We start from the raw sequence: 15,688 nt of genomic DNA, 5'->3' as shown, positions 1-15,688 counted from the left end.
TCTTCTCTGCCTGCAATATCCTGTTGTGTTGTCCAATTCAGGGATACAGATAAGGATAGATTCATTGATGCTAGAGAATTGGGGTGCGGTACTTAATAGTAGCAAAATGAGCAGCAAGATTCTATTAGGATTTCCAGTAAGAAATGCGAAAGGCCACAGAGAAGTATTGAGGTTTATTGGCCCTGATCTCTTATAATAGACCAAAAATCCTGCATAATCTGGCATTACCAGAAGAGAGATTTTTGGGTGATGTATTTTTCATGTTTCATTATATACCCGCATAGTTCTCTCTATTTTATCTCTGGAAACCCAGATGAATGACACTATTGCTGTTTGTCTGCCTGTCTGTTGTAGGTTTCAAAGTTTCCAAAAGAGGTGGATGTCCGAGCAGTGATAGAGGGACAGATGTTGGCGAAAAGGGCATACGCTGAGAAACTGGGCTTCGAAGTCTGTAAGTAAGAATGATGTAAGATGTCAGAGAGCTCCATTTTCATTTAAATGTATTTTGCTTGCTCTGAAAGCAACAGGAACAGGCTTGCAGCAATTTGGACTGTCTTATTGCTGGTGTGGCTGAACCACAAATGTGTTACCGCCATACAGCATCGTTTGAGAAATGAAGTAGATTTGGATTTCTGCGTTGTTGATCGGGATGGGGCAGAATATTAGCCAGGACATTAAGAAAACCTGCTTTTCCATTGCTATCGAATATTTAATGTCCTTGGTTTAAAGGTCATTTGATATTTTTGTTTGCACTGAGTGCTGAATTTGGGTGCATTTGAGTGCTATAGTGAGAGTTTGGTGACTGAGGGATATTAAGAGTTTATTTTTTATTTATTTTTTATTTTTATCTAAAGTCTAGTCTTTCTTTTATTTAGTTAATTAACTTAAAAGTTGCTGTTTGGTTGAGAAGGTGAATTTTCAATCAGATTTAAACAAAGGTTCTACTTGTAACTACTTGCAGCTGGAGCTTGTTAATTAGTTAATTGGATTAGGCCAGTTTTCAGAGGCTCGAGTCACAGTATAAATCTGAGCTAGTTACAGTGTAGACTTTGCACTGAGTGCTGAATTTGGGTGCATTTGAGTGCTATAGTGAGAGTTTGGTGACTGAGGGAGTGCTGAATTTGGGTGCATTTGAGTGCGATAGTGAGAGGTTGGTGACTGAGGGAGTGCTGAATTTGGGTGCATTTGAGTGCAATAGTGAGAGTTTGGTGACTGAGGGAGTGCTGAATTTGGGTGCATTTGAGTGCTATAGTGAGAGTTTGGTGACAGAGGGAGTTAGGTGAGGAGGGTGGAAGGTGCTCCTTTCGATTCATATCCTACATTTCCTCAAAGAGCGTGAAGGGAGCCGGGGGTTTACCGAGAGTACAGCTGACTGGGAGTAGAGTCGGAGGGCGGAGTTCTAGTTGGTCCACAGTGCAGCTGTATTCTGTAAGGTAAGAGGCTAGGGTAGTTGCATGCTCCTCCTGTAGGATGTGGGTGGTGAGGGATACCATCGGTGTCCCCGCTGACTATACCTGCGCGAAATGTGCCCAACTCCAGCTCCTCCGAGACCGTGTTAGGGAGCTGGAGCTGGATGAACTTCGGATGATCCGGGAGGCAGAGGGGGTAATAGAGAAGAGTTACAGGGAGGTAGCCACACCCAAGGTACAGGACAAGAGTAGCTGGGTTACAGTCAGGGGAAAGAAAACGAACGGGAAGACAGTGCAGGGATCCCTCGTTGCCGTTCCCCTTCAAAACAAGTATACCGTTTTGGATGCTGTTGGGGGGCTGGTACTCAAACCTGATAAGACAGACCGATTGTGCGGGGACTGTAAGTTGACGGTTAACAGGGCTTCGCGGTTGGATCGTTACCCAGTGCCCCACATTGAGGAACGAAATGCAAAATTGGTCATTGGACGTCCGTTTACCAAGCTTGATATGAGCCATGCGTACTTGCAGTTGGAGTTGGATGCTGCCTCCTGCAAATATGCCACTAACAACACGCATGGGGGCCTGTATGAATACACCTGGCTACCCTTTGGAGTTCCGTCGGTGTAATGATATGTATATAGTCAGGTTAGTGAAGTGTTCATTATTAGATCTCTGTGTAAATCAAACACCGGAGGGTGTTACCACTTGTCTGTATTTAAGTCAGATCTGAGGGAATTCTGGGAGTAGGATAAGGAGAAGCATGAGAAAAGCGAAAGAAGAAGATTAGAGTAGAGTTAATACGAGGTTAGATCATGGTGTAGTTAGTGCCTATTTAGATTATCGAATACTGCAAGACAGATCCAGTATCACTTAATTATTATCTGTAGCTCAGTAGAGTGTGCAAACTTCATTTAATTATTGTGTTATAATAAATTAGTTTTGTTTCAATCTTTTGATTGGTATATTCTTTGTTAACACTATGTCGGGTCATTCTGGAAGAAAAGACAAAGAATACAACCTATTACCAATCATGGTAATATAACAGTCGGCCTGTGTCATTTTCCAGAGGGTTATGGACAACATCCTGTGGGGTTGGCCACACGTAGTTGTATATCTGGATGGTTTGGAGTTGGGGACCAAGGGCAATGTGTCCAAGTTTGCAGATGACACTAAGATGAGTGGTAAAGCGAAAAGTGCAGAGGATACTGGAAGTCTGCAGAGGGATTTGGATAGGTTAAGTGAATGGGCTAGGGTCTGGCAGATGGAATACAATGTTGACAAATGTGAGGTTATCCATTTTGGTAGGAATAACAGCAAACGGGATTATTATTTAAACGATAAAATATTAAAGCATGCCGCTGTTCAGAGAGACTTGGGTGTGCTAGTGCATGAGTCACAGAAGGTTGGTTTACAGGTGCAACAGGTGATTAAGAAGGCAAATGGAGTTTTGTCCTTCATTGCTAGAGGGATGGAGTTTACTACAAGGAGGTTATGCTGCAACTGTAGAGGTGTTAGTGAGGCCACACCTGGAGTATTGTGTTCAGTTTTGGTCTCTTTACCTGAGAAAGAACTTACTGGCGCTGGAGGGTGTGTAGAGGAGATTCACTAGGTTAATCCCAGAGTTGAGGGAGTTGGATTACAAGGAGAGGTTGAGTAGATTGGGACTGTGCTCGGAATTTAGAAGGATGCGGGGGGAAGATCTTATAGAAACATATAAAATTATGAAGGGAATAGATAGGATAGATGCAGGCAGGTTGTTTCCACTGGCCGGTGAAAGCAGAACTAGGGAGCATAGCCTCAAAATAAGGGGAACTAGATTTAGGACTGAGTTTAGGAGGAACTTCTTCACCCAAAGGGTTGTGAATCTATGGAATTCCTTGCCTAGTGAAGCAGTTGAGGCTCCTTCATTACATGTTTTCAAGATAAAGATAGATAGTTTTTTGAAGAATAAAGGGATTAGGGGTTCGGGAGTTCAGGCTGGAAAGTGGAGCTGAGTCCACAGAAGATCAGCCGTGAGCTCATTGAATGGCGGAGCAGGCTCGAGGGGCCAGATGGCCTACTCCTGCTCCTAGTTCTTATGTTCTTAAGATGGAGGACTAAACATGCCAAACTAGCCCCTTATATGGAAGGAGAGGTGAACGTTTTGATTTGTTATGTGAGTATTCAGCTGATGTTGCAAGTCACCCTCAAATCGAGCTTTATTTGATGATAGTGGATTTCAGCTAGCGTAATGAAAATCTGTTTTTAAAAGCCAGAATTATTCAGAGGTTTGGGTTATTGAAAATTAATCAAATCTGTCAAAATTGTGATCAGTTCTAGCAAAAAGCGAGCAACATGAATCCATTCATACCAGTCATCAACAGAGATGTAATAGTTTCAATCTACCACAGGGGCGCAGTCAGTGACCATCCAAGAGCTTCAGTCTACTTCTCTCTTCCAAAGGCAATTAAGCTTCTTCATTCATATTTCAGCATGTCAGTTTGACAATCTAGCATCTTGTGTAAATGTGGGATTGTTACAAATGTAGTTCGATGCACAGGTTCAACTGTGTGTATGTTTCTGTACAATAATCACAGTAAAATTGTAGCAAGAGGATCACTTTGTGTACATATAGGGTGAAGAGGAAACCATTGGTCCCTGCCACAAAATAATAATCATAATAATCTTTATTAGTGACACACGTAGGCTTATATTAACACTACAATGAAGTTACTGTGAAAAAAACTGCGTTCCCTAATCATAGACCCCCTCCCTCTCCCTGGCCACTGTCTCTGGCTGAAGCTGACTATTTGCAACCTCAGTGTCCTATTTGACCCTGAGCTGAGCTCTGCACTCATATCCTGTCCATCACCAAGACAGTCTGTGTTCATCACCTTAACATCGCATGTCTCCAACCTGTTTCAGTCCATCTGCTGCTGAAATCCTCATTAACACATTTATTGCCATAAAACTTAACTACTTCAGTGTTGTCCTGGCTGGCTGCTCATCTTCAACTCTCTATAAACTTAAGCTTAACCAAAACATTGTAGCTCGTATCCTAACTCACAAAAATCCCATTCACCAATCACCTGGGTGCCACTGACATCAGTTCCCGGTTCGCGAACTCTCCCAAGGTTATAATTCTCACCCTTGAGTTCAAATCCCTCCATGGCCTTGCCACACCCTATGCCTGTGATTTCCTCCAGCTTTACAACCCTCTGATAACTCTCTGTTGCTCCCACCTTTGATCTCATTACCCCCACACCCCTCGCCTAGCCATCACCACACACACACACAGCTCACCATGGGCCTATAACCAACCAGGCTCTAAGCTCTGGATTTCACTTCCTAAACCTCGCCACACACTCCCCTCCCCACCACCTCATTCTTCCTTTAAGAACCGCTTTAAAATTTACCTATGATCAAGCTTCTACTCACCTGCATTAATGTGTCCTTTGGCTTGGTGCTGATTTTTGTCTGATCACGTTGCGCTTGGATGTTTTTACTTTGTTACAGGTGCTATTTAAATATGAGAATTTGATGTTCCTGCTTAGTAAGTCATTAAAAGTAGCAAGACAGATAGAGAGTGCAGTTGATAAAGCATATAACATCCTAGGCTTTATCATTAGCGACGTAGAGTACAAGAACAAGGATGTTATGCTGAACTTGTGTAAGCCCCTAGGTGGACCTGAGCTGAAGTATTGTGTACATTTCTGGGCACCACACTATGGGAAGGATGTGAATGCACTAGGAGAAAATGCAGAAGAGGTTTACAAGAACGGTTCCAGGGACGAGAACCTTCAGTTGTGAAGATTGATTGGAGAGGTTGGACCTGTTCTCCTCAGAGAGACGAAGACGAAGAGGAGATTTGATCGAGATGTTCAAAATCATGAGTGGGCTGGACAGAGTAGATGGGGAGAAACTGTTCCCACTCATAAAAGAATCAAGAACGCGATGGCACAGGTTTAAAGTGACGTGCAAAAGAAGTAAATGTAACGTGATAAAAACTTCCACTCAGTGAGTGGTTCGGGTCTGGAAATCAGCCTGGAAATGTGGTGGAGGCAGGTTCACTCGAGGCATTCAAGAGGATATTAGGTGATTATTTGGGGATAAACACTGTGCAGGGGTACAGGGAAAAGACAGGGGAATGGGCACTAAGTCATGATGCTCATTTTCATAGAATTTACAGAAGGAGGAAGGAAGGAGGCCACTCGGAAGGAGGCCACTCGGCCCATCGAGTCTGCACCAGCTCTTGGAAAGAGCACCCTGCCCGAAGTCAACACCTCCACCCTATCCCCATAACCCAGTAACCCCACCCAACACTAAGGGCAATTTTGGACACTAAGGGCAATTTTGGACACTAAGGGCAATTTATCATGGCCAATCCACCTAACCTGCACATCTTTGGACTGTGGGAGGAAACCGGAGCACCCGGCGGAAACCCACGCACACACGGGGAGGATGTGCAGACTCCACACAGACAGTGACCCAAGCCGGGAATCGAACCTGGGACCCTGAAGCTGTGAAGCAATTATGCTATCCACAATGCTACCGTGCTGCCCTGTATTCAATTTGGAGATCTGGTGCTGACATGATGGGCCTCCTGCACCGTAACAATTCTGCGATTCTGTTTCTGTGAAAATACAAAACAATGTTGCGAACAATTATTATGTGTAATAAGTTGGAACTCTTAAACCAATGATGAAAATTGACATTTTTAAAAATCGTCCCAACTTATCCTTTACTTTTCGAGCTCTTACAGGGCAGGCCATTCTGTGGCAGATGGGTGAAGGGAGTCTGGGGGTGAGGGTGGGGAGGGGGGGTGGGGGGTGTAGTGGGAATAGGTTGATGTTGCGTGGGTGGCATTTGCCACTGTTGCTGGCAATGTGAGGTTGTGCAGTGATGGTTTTGGTGAACGCATGCTCTGGGAATCAGAAACATGGTTAAGTTCACAGGATGGAAATCAATAAAACATCAGAACTTTCAAAAATACAGTGGACTAAAAGCTGGTGGTTTAGCGTTATATGTCAGGAATACCTGGGAGATAAAAGATGTTGATTGTAAGGGAAGTAGAAATCTTCAAAATGATCTAGAAAGCAGAAAAATTCAAGCTATCTCCAGGGATATGTTACAGACCACAAGATCAGCATAAGAAAATAGTTTTCAACAAGGAGCAATAGAAAGCGTATGCATGTGAGAACAAGTAATTTATTTTAATAGGTGACTTCAATTAACTTAATATAAACAGAGTAAACCCAAGGGTACTTGGGTCAAGAGTTTCTAAATGTAATGTATGATTCCTTGCTGACCCAGTGTGTCAAGGAAGCCATAAGAAGTAATGTTTATCTTAATCTGATATTTGCGAAAGACCCAGAAAATGTACATGAAATAGTCATTGCAGCATTACTTGGAGAATAGTAACCGCAGATTAGAATAAGACATCAAAATTCAAACTGGTATAAAATAATTTTAGGATTGATAATTAGGAAATAGAAACCAATGGAGGCAAAAGTCCTGGGATCATTGCAATCAAGTTACTGTGAAAAGCCCCTAGTCGCCACATTCCAGCGTCTGTTCGGGTACACGGAGGGAGAATTCAAATTACCTAACAGCACGTCTTTTTAGACTTAGTGGGAGGAAACCGGAGCACCCGGAGGAAACCCACGCAGACACGGGGAGAATGTGCAGACTCCGCACAGACAGTGACCCAGTTGGGAATCGAACCTGGGACCCTGGTGTTGTGAAGCCACAGTGCTAATCACTGTGCTACCATGCTGCCCACATTCAACAAATACCTGACGCTACTTGGGGGAGGGGAGAAAATATCCGACTGGATATATGAACTGCTTAGTCTTATATTTCACCCGATTTCAGCTAAATGGATTTAAAAAAATATATATATTATTTCATGGGATGCGGATGTCACTGGCTAGGCCAGGATTTGTCACTCATCACTAATTACTCTTGAGAAGGTGGTGGTGAGCTGCCTTCTCAAACCGCTGCAGTCCATGTGGTGTAGGTACACCCACAGTGCTGTTAGGGAGGGAGTTCCAGGATATTTACCCAGCGACAGTGAAGGAACGACAATATAGTTCCAAGTCAAGATGGTATATCGCTAGGAGGGAGACTTGCAGACGGGGGTGTTCCCATCTGTTGCCCTTGTCCTTCCACAGGATCGATATTGTGGGTTTGAGAAGTGCTGCTGAAGGAGCTTTGGTGAATTGCTGCAGTGCGTGTTGTAAATGACACATACTGCTGCTGCCACTGCAACAGTGGTGACGGAGTGAATGTTTAGGGTGATGCACAAAATGCCAATAAAGCAGGCTACTTTGTCCTGGATTATGTCAAGCTTTTTGCGTGTTTTTGGAGCCACACTCAATGAGGCAAGTGAAGAGCATTCCATGATACTCCTGATTCGTGCCTTGCAGATGGTGGACAGGTTTTTTGGAGCCAGGAGGTGAGTGACTTGTCATAGAATTCCCAGCCTGTGACCTTCTCATGTAGCCACAGTATTTATATAGCTGGTCAGTTCAGTTTCTGGTCAATTTAAGCCCCCTTGGTGGTGATAATGGGGGATTCGGCAATGATAACACCATTGAATACCAAAAGGAGATGTTTAGATTTTCTCTTGTTGCAGATATTCATTACCTGGCACTTAGGTGGTGCAAATCTACTTCCCATTTATTAGGTTAATCCTGAAGGTTGTCCATGTCTTGCTGCATATTGGCATGGACTGCTTCAGTGTCTGAGGAGTCTCAAATGGCACTAAACATTGTAATAAACATGGTAGAGGGAAGTTCTAATAATGATCCAGTTGATGATGGGGCTGTTTAGCACAGGGCTACATCGCTGGCTTTGAAAGCAGACCAAGCAGGCCAGCAGCACGGTTCGTTTCCCGTAACAGCCTCCCCGAACAGGCGCCGGAATGTGGCGACTAGGGGCTTTTCACAGTAACTTCATTGAAGCCTACTCGTGACAATAAGCAATTTTCATTTCATTTTTCATTTCATGGTTAGACCTAGGGCACTATGTTGAGGGACTCCTGCCTCGATGTCCTGGGACTGAGATGATTGGCCTCCAACAACCACAGCCATTTTCCTTTCCTGAGTCCTTCCTGAGCTTCGACAAAGAGTCATCCAGACTCGAAACGTTCGCTTCCTTTTCTCTCCACAGATGCTGTCAGACCTGCCGAGATTGCCCAGTATTTTCTGTTTTTGTTTCATCTTCCTTTCTGCTAGGCTAAGTTTTCCCCGATTCCCATTGTCCTCAGTTTTGCTCGTGCTGCTTGATGCCACACTCGGTCAAATACTGCCTCGATGTCAAAGGCAGTCACTCTCACCTCGGACCACATGCAAAACGTACGATTAATTCAGTGAAACCTGTTTTCCACCTGGGAATAAAGGTTAATATAACCCTCAATGCCTTTTCTGTGTTTTTCATTGATGCAATAATCTAAATTATGTGAATGCCTGTTTTTATAAACAGTGTGTGTGTGTTCACTGCACCAGTGGGAGGTGTTAATTATTTAAGAAAGGAGAGAAAGAAACTGGGGAGTTATGGACCAGTTAGCCTAACATCTGTTGTCAGGAATTTGCTGGAGCCTATAATTGAGCATAGGGTGACTGAGCATCTTGAAAATTTTCAGCTGATCTGAGAAAGCCAGCATGAATTTCTAAAGGGTACGTTATGCCTGATAAACCTGATTGAATTTTTTTGATGAAATGGTGAAAGTAATGGACCTGGAATCTCCATGGATGTTACTTATATAGGTTTTCTTAAGTTATTTGATAAAGTCCCACATAAGATGGCTTGTTAAAGTTGATGTTCATGCAATTGAAGGCAAACCATTTTACCTGGTGAGGAAATTGGCTGATCGGTAGGAGACAGAGTGTAGGGTTAACAGGCAGGTCAGGAGTGTGAAGCCTGGGTCTCAATGTTGTGCATGTTGTGTGCCCACAATCAGCAGGAAATGGCCTTGATTTTGCACTACAGTAGCTGGCCAATTAAGGGCAGGTTTTCCGCCCAATCTGCCTTAGCATCTAACAGCTTCTGCACCCATTCTGGAGCCGGTTTGGCTCCACTTCTAATCCATCCTGTTGCCTGCCCCCCCCACCACCAAAAAAAATGAAAACTGTGGGTGGCTATTTTTAAAGGTGGGGTTTGCAGAGCTGGGAATTCTCCCATCTCTGTGCAGTTCACCCACAAGCGAAAATCTGGACCTAGGTAAGATGGCCAAAATCTTATTCAAAGAGGTAGGCTTCAAGGAGTGACTTAAAGGAAGAACGTGAAGTAGAGACACAGAGAGGCTTAGGAGGGAATTCCAGAGGTTGATGACTCAGCTTTTGAAATCAAGGCCACTGATGGTAGAGAAATTAAATCGGAAGATGCACAAGAGGCTAGAATTAGATGAGTTATCTCAGGAGGTTGTGAGTCTGGAGGAGGTTAAAGAGATTGGGACGGGCGAGGCCATGGAGGGATTTGTACGTCAGCGAGCACAGGAGTAATAGGTGAACAGGGCTTAGAGCAAATTAGGATATGGGCTGCATGAGTTTTGGATGACCTCAGGTTTACAGAAGATGGGTAGAATGTGAGAGACCAGCCGAGTGTGCGTTGTAATAGTCGAGTCTAGTTATAACAAAGGCATGAATTAGCAGCAGACTTTTATCCAAACGAGGGTTACATTCCCTGGAGAAATTTGGTTGAGGTTTTCAAGATATTAAAAGGGAACAGATAGAGAGAAACAATTTAGGCTTGTTGGGGAACCTAGGACTGGGGACATGGTCTTAAAAATGGAACCAGTGATTTCGAGAATGAAAATGGGAAACTCTTGGACACACAAATGGTGGTAGACATGGTGGGTGGCACGGTACCACAGTGGTTAGCACTGTTGCTTCACAGCACCAGGGACCCGGGTTTGATTCCTGGCTTGGGTCACTGTGCAGAGTCTGCACGTTCTCCCTGTGTCTGTGTGGGTTTCCTCCAGGCACTCTGGTTTCATCCCACAAGTCTCGAAAGACGTGCTTGTTAGGTGAATTGGACATTCTGAATTCGCCCTCTGTGTACCTGAACAGGCGCCGGAATGTGGTGACTAGGGGATTTTCACAGTAACTTCATTGCAGTGTTAATTTAAGCCTACTTGTGATACTAATAAAAATTATATAAAAAAGAAGTTTGCAACTCTTTTCTGCGAACAGCAATTGATGCCAGATCAATTGATAATTTTACATCTGAGATGATAGATTTTTAATAACCAAAGATATTAAGGGGAATAGAAGTAGGTCGCAGAACAGGTTCAATGGGCTAAATGGCCTACTCCCGTTCCGATGTTCCTATTCATGGACAAGAAGCAACTTTGTATGATAGTAATCAGACTCTTCCAGACAACAAACATATTATAAAAACTCAACGTCTGCCATACGAAATTTAAGATGAAAATTTCACATTTGACTGAGTAAATTTAAATTTGATTCTTAGCTATGGAGTTTGTTGCCTTAAATAATGATTGAGCATTGTTCTTGAAAGTGGTTTGGTAATGTTGAGGAAAAGGAGAGAAGATCATCTACATTGCAGAAGTATAATTCTGAGAGAGCTTGGATAGAGTCATCGTTTACAGCAATTGTCTTAGCCCACACAATTGCTTTTCACATTCTTCTTTCCATCATTCAAGGGAAATTCTTTGCAGTACATTTGATTAATTAAAAATGATTCCATGCATGTTGGCACTCTTATCTGCACAGATTGCTAATGCATATTAGATGGTGTGTCTGGCATATATATATATGCCATACTGTGCCTAGATGGAGACCAAGGTCACCTGGTTCACAGCTACTTTTTGAGTTGGGCTGGTTTAGCACAGTGGGCTAAACAGCTGGCTTGTAATGCAGAACAAGGCCAGCAACGCGGGTTCAATTCCCGTACCGGCCTCCCCAAACATTCGCCGGAATGTGACGACGAGGGGCTTTTCACAGTAACTTCATTGAAGCCTACTTGTGACAATAAGCAATTATTATTATTACCTGTGTGTTTCTGTATAACCTGTCAGCATAGCTTGTTTAATTTTTTATCTCCTACTTCCCCTCAGCTCCATTGTATTTTGGATGCTGAGGCAGCTATGACATGAGAAACCCAAGATAAGGGACATGGGACAGGCTTGAGAAACCTTCATACAGCTAGTTAGGCTATCTAAAGCTTGGAGAAGAAAAGTAGAACTGCCTTGGAGATGTCTTTTCCTGCCCCACCTGAGTATGCATCTTGTTAAATCAGCCAGTGACTTTTCTAACAATCGTGGAAAGGTTCACTGACTTGATTTTGACGACTCACAAAACAAAATTTTCATTGAAATGATAGACTCCTAGAATCCCTGCAGTGCAGAAGAAGGCCATGTGGTCCATTGAATCTGTACCGACCCCCTGCAAGGGAATTCTACCGAGGTCGACTCCCCCATCCACCGGCCCTGTCCACGTAACTTACCCTGCACCATCCCCGGACAAAAGGAGCAAGTTAGAATGGCCACTCCACCTCACCTGCACATCTTTGGACTGTGGGAGGAAACCGGAGCACCCGGAAGAAATCCACACAGAGATGGGGAGAATGTACAGACTCCACGCTGACAGTCACCCAAGGCCAGAATACCAACCCAGGTCCTGGCGTTGTTAGGCAGCAGTGCTAACCACTGTGCCGCCGAAAATTTATTTTCCACATTATTTTTTAAAAAAAGCATGATTGATTAATGTTTTATTCATACATTTTTTTTGTTGGATTAATATTAAGGCTTTCTAAAGCTGCATTTCTTTTCCATTGCGCAAAAAGTTTTTTGTTGATTTACAGTCCCTTCGAACTTTTCATCCAGTCTTTTCTTTTGCTGAGTATTTACCCGAGTGAAAATGTCGCAACAGTCCCAGAGGACCATCGTCTGTTTTCCCCTTTAAGGGGAAGAGCTGACTGGTGGTGATTTAACCTGAGGGCCACTACACCTCAGGCGAAGGGCAAGGTTGAGAAGGCTTCATTAATAACCTCAGCTGGTACGGGAATCGAATCCTCACTGTTGACGTTGCTCTGCATCACGAACCAGCTGTCCAGCCAACTGAGCCAGCCAAATTTTCTTCCTTTTAAGTTCCATAGAAGAATCTGATGATGAGAATGAAAGGGTTTATAAGAGGAGGCAGTAGCGTGGTTAGAAAGAGTAGCTACAGATAAGCAAATGGTATGGAAAACTTTGGTGGAACTCCAAAAAAAGCAAATAAGACAGGCCCTATGGTCATGCATTCCAATGCTGAATTAGGAGAGGCAAAATCAGGGATTCTGATCATAATCATACAAACATCTTCACCTCGAGGTAGGTGTGTTGGAAATGGAACAATTTAACCAATCTGTTAGAGGAGGCAGAGATGAGGGTGCTCCGGTTTCCTCCCACAATTCCCGAAAGATGTGCTGTTAGGTAATTTGGACATTCTGAATTCTCCCTCCGTGTACCCAAACAGGCGCCGGAATGTGGCGACTAGGGGCTTTTCACAGTAACTTCATTGCAGTGTTAATGTAAGCCTCCTTGTGACAATAATGATTATTATATGGTAATTAAGGGAAGGCAACACCTATTTCTAAAAGGCAAATTAAATTTACCAATTTTGTAGAGGTCTTTTAGGGAACAATGACGTTTGCTGGTAAAGGAAAGGAATAAATATTAAGCACATGAGTTTGTAAAGTGCTACACAGAAGTCATCACACATCATATTTTTTTAAAAAGGTAGCATGGACATGAATGTGACTCAGAAATACAAAGCTGATGTTTTCCGTTGGATACTTCCAGGGATTCTGTGGTGGGGTGTGTGGTTGTGGGTGCGTGTGCGCATGTGTCTGGCTCAGCACCACCGCGCCATGTAAACATGAGCAGATGCAGGGACAAAATAAATGCTTCTGCACATTCTCCCCGTATCTGTGTGGGTTTCCTCCGGGTGCCACAAGTCCCGAAAGACGTGCTGTTAGATAATTTGGGCATTCTGAACCCGAACAGGTGGCGGATGTGGGGACTTTCTTGCAGTGTTAATGTAAGCCTACTTGTGATATTAAAAAAAAGATTATATATTCGTCTGCTGGTTAAAGACTTAAACACAAGACGCCTCAGGCAGCTTGCTGCAGAAATAAAACTGGCTGTTAACTGCCTTTGCAGACTGGCTTTCTGAAGGCTTATCTTTGGGGTTACAGTGGAAACAATTTCAATGCTGAATTGATTGCCAACCTTTGCAACTGCCATTTGTTCCTCCATTGGATCTGTTTATAAAGCTGAGAACTGAATCTCTCTGCACTCATCTGAATTAGCATGTGTATCTATCTAACCCATGGGCTGGATTTTATAGTTCCCAGCAGGGGGCATGCCAAGCCCACCATCTTCCCACCCACCCTCAAGCTGTCCCCCATAATACATTAGTTGGGTGGGTGCCAAAATTGGCAGTCCATATTTAAATAGAGAATTCATAGATCATAGAATTTACAGTGCAGAAGGAGGCCATTTTGCCCATCGAGTCTGCCCCGGCCCTTGGTAAGTGCACCCTACTTATGCCCATGCCTCCACCCTGTCCCAGTAACCCCACCTAACCATTTTGGGCAGTAAGGGCAATTTATCATGGCCAATCCACTTAACCTGCACACCTTTGGACTGTGGGAGGAAACTGGAGCACCCGGAGGAAACCTACGCAGACACGAGGAGAATGTGCAGACTCCGCAGAGACAGTGACCCAAGCCGCGAATCGAACCTGCGACCCTGGAGCCGTGAAGCAACTGTGCTAACCACAGTACTACCGTGCTGCCCTTAAAGATCATAGGCTTGTTTCCAAGCCAATTAACCTGGATATTATGCTGTCACTTCATAATACAGTTGGTGTGACCAGGCAGGCAGGAATGGGCAGGCTGTTTTTTGAGGCCAATTTGAAAAAGAAGATGAGAAGGATGGGGGGAATGTAACATTTGGTGGTGGGGAAGGGGTGTTTGGGGCCAATCCCCCCACCCCAAATTTCAACCCCTTTTGTTTATCACCACCTGCCCTCCAAAATTTAGTCCCTCCATCTCCAGGTTCTCGGATCCTTCCTGCTCTAAAAGCTTGGGACTTGCCTGTCTCCTGCAGTCATCGCTATTCTTTCTGCTCTACGTTGCAGTCCCAGCAGCACCCACTATTGAGCGCTGGGACTGCTGGATCAAATTGGCTGGCAGCCCCTGAGGGCGGGACCTCCTGTTGGAGGAGTGGGTGGTGGAGTTTGCATTCGCAACTAGATTAGCCTGCCGTTAGCGCTTTTCGGCTGCAGGTTGAGCTCCTTCCCTGGCTGCTGGCTGATTTTCCTCCCTGGGGGGCACGCAATGCCCCCTGACCCCACCCTCCCCGAAAAATGCAGCTCCATGCAGGCTCTCTCTCAAATGTGCACATTCACATACATGCACTCCTGCCACTGGTTGGGTGGGTTGATTTGTGGCACCAGAGCATAGGAGCCTTGTTAGACCTTTGACCCTGACAAATTTCCCAGAGTCATCCACACACCCATTCTTTTGATGAGACACTATCTGCACCAAGGAGGCAAGTGGGGTGGGAGGGTTGGTGACGGGCTGGGAGGATAGAGGAGAGGAATGTGCTTGCTGCAGAACATTCTCTGATGCAGCATCTTAGAGGGGTTTGGGTTCTGCGCTTTTTCTTATATTGGCTTGAGATCACTGATGGAAAAGCGAAACTTGGGCAGTTGACCATTATTAGTTATTAATAGGAAGGAAACACTCACAAATCGATCTCATTGGCGTAAAACACAGAAAGTAAATGTCAATTAAATAATATGGAACTGAGTAGATGCAAAGGAGTTTTTCATAAGCAGCATATTAACATGTTCTTGTGATATATAGGTGGTCTGCAGTTCCACAAATGAAAGAAAGGTTCTTGATTTTGATTAAATCTCCTCTATTCAAGGGAAATAAGGAGCTTTGTATAATACTGCATAATGTCTGCAGTAAGTTGTGCAATGCAATCTCAGATAGTCAGTTGAATGATGGTGATAGTTTCAATATGAAGTGTTCTCAGCAGTAAATAAATGGAGGCTATCATAAAATGGTGGTCAATAAAATTTACCAGTTTCTTTAACTGCAGACCACATGTACGTTTGCTCAACTGGTTATGGAATCTCAGTGCTGTCAGCAGAAAAACTTTGAACATGGGGAAATGTTCTACTTTAGGGAGGCATGGTGACACAGTGGTTAGCACTGCTGCCTCACAGTGCCAGGGAGCCGGGTTCGATTCCGACCTCGGGCGATTGTCTCTGTGGAGTTT

The 15,688-nt window shown here is 44.1% G+C and overlaps 1 protein-coding gene across 9 annotated transcripts in view; it reads left to right on the top strand.

Moving 5' to 3' along the window:
* xylb (xylulokinase homolog (H. influenzae)) overlaps positions 1-15,688 on the top strand; it is a 237,329-nt gene that overhangs the window by 65,369 nt on the left and 156,272 nt on the right. For all 9 annotated transcript variants that reach the window (XR_005460798.1, XM_038798491.1, XM_038798490.1 and 6 more), the window contains one exon: positions 355-451. Coding sequence is in view for 8 of the 9 variants with exons in the window: in XM_038798491.1 (XP_038654419.1) it covers positions 355-451 (97 nt within the window). In the remaining variant the exon portion in view is untranslated. The remainder of the gene's footprint in view (positions 1-354; positions 452-15,688) is intronic.

Source organism: Scyliorhinus canicula, chromosome 5 (genome assembly GCF_902713615.1).
Source record: "Scyliorhinus canicula chromosome 5, sScyCan1.1, whole genome shotgun sequence".
Classification (NCBI taxonomy): Eukaryota; Metazoa; Chordata; class Chondrichthyes; order Carcharhiniformes; family Scyliorhinidae; genus Scyliorhinus; species Scyliorhinus canicula.
This window is presented reverse-complemented; position numbering and strand designations above follow the sequence as displayed.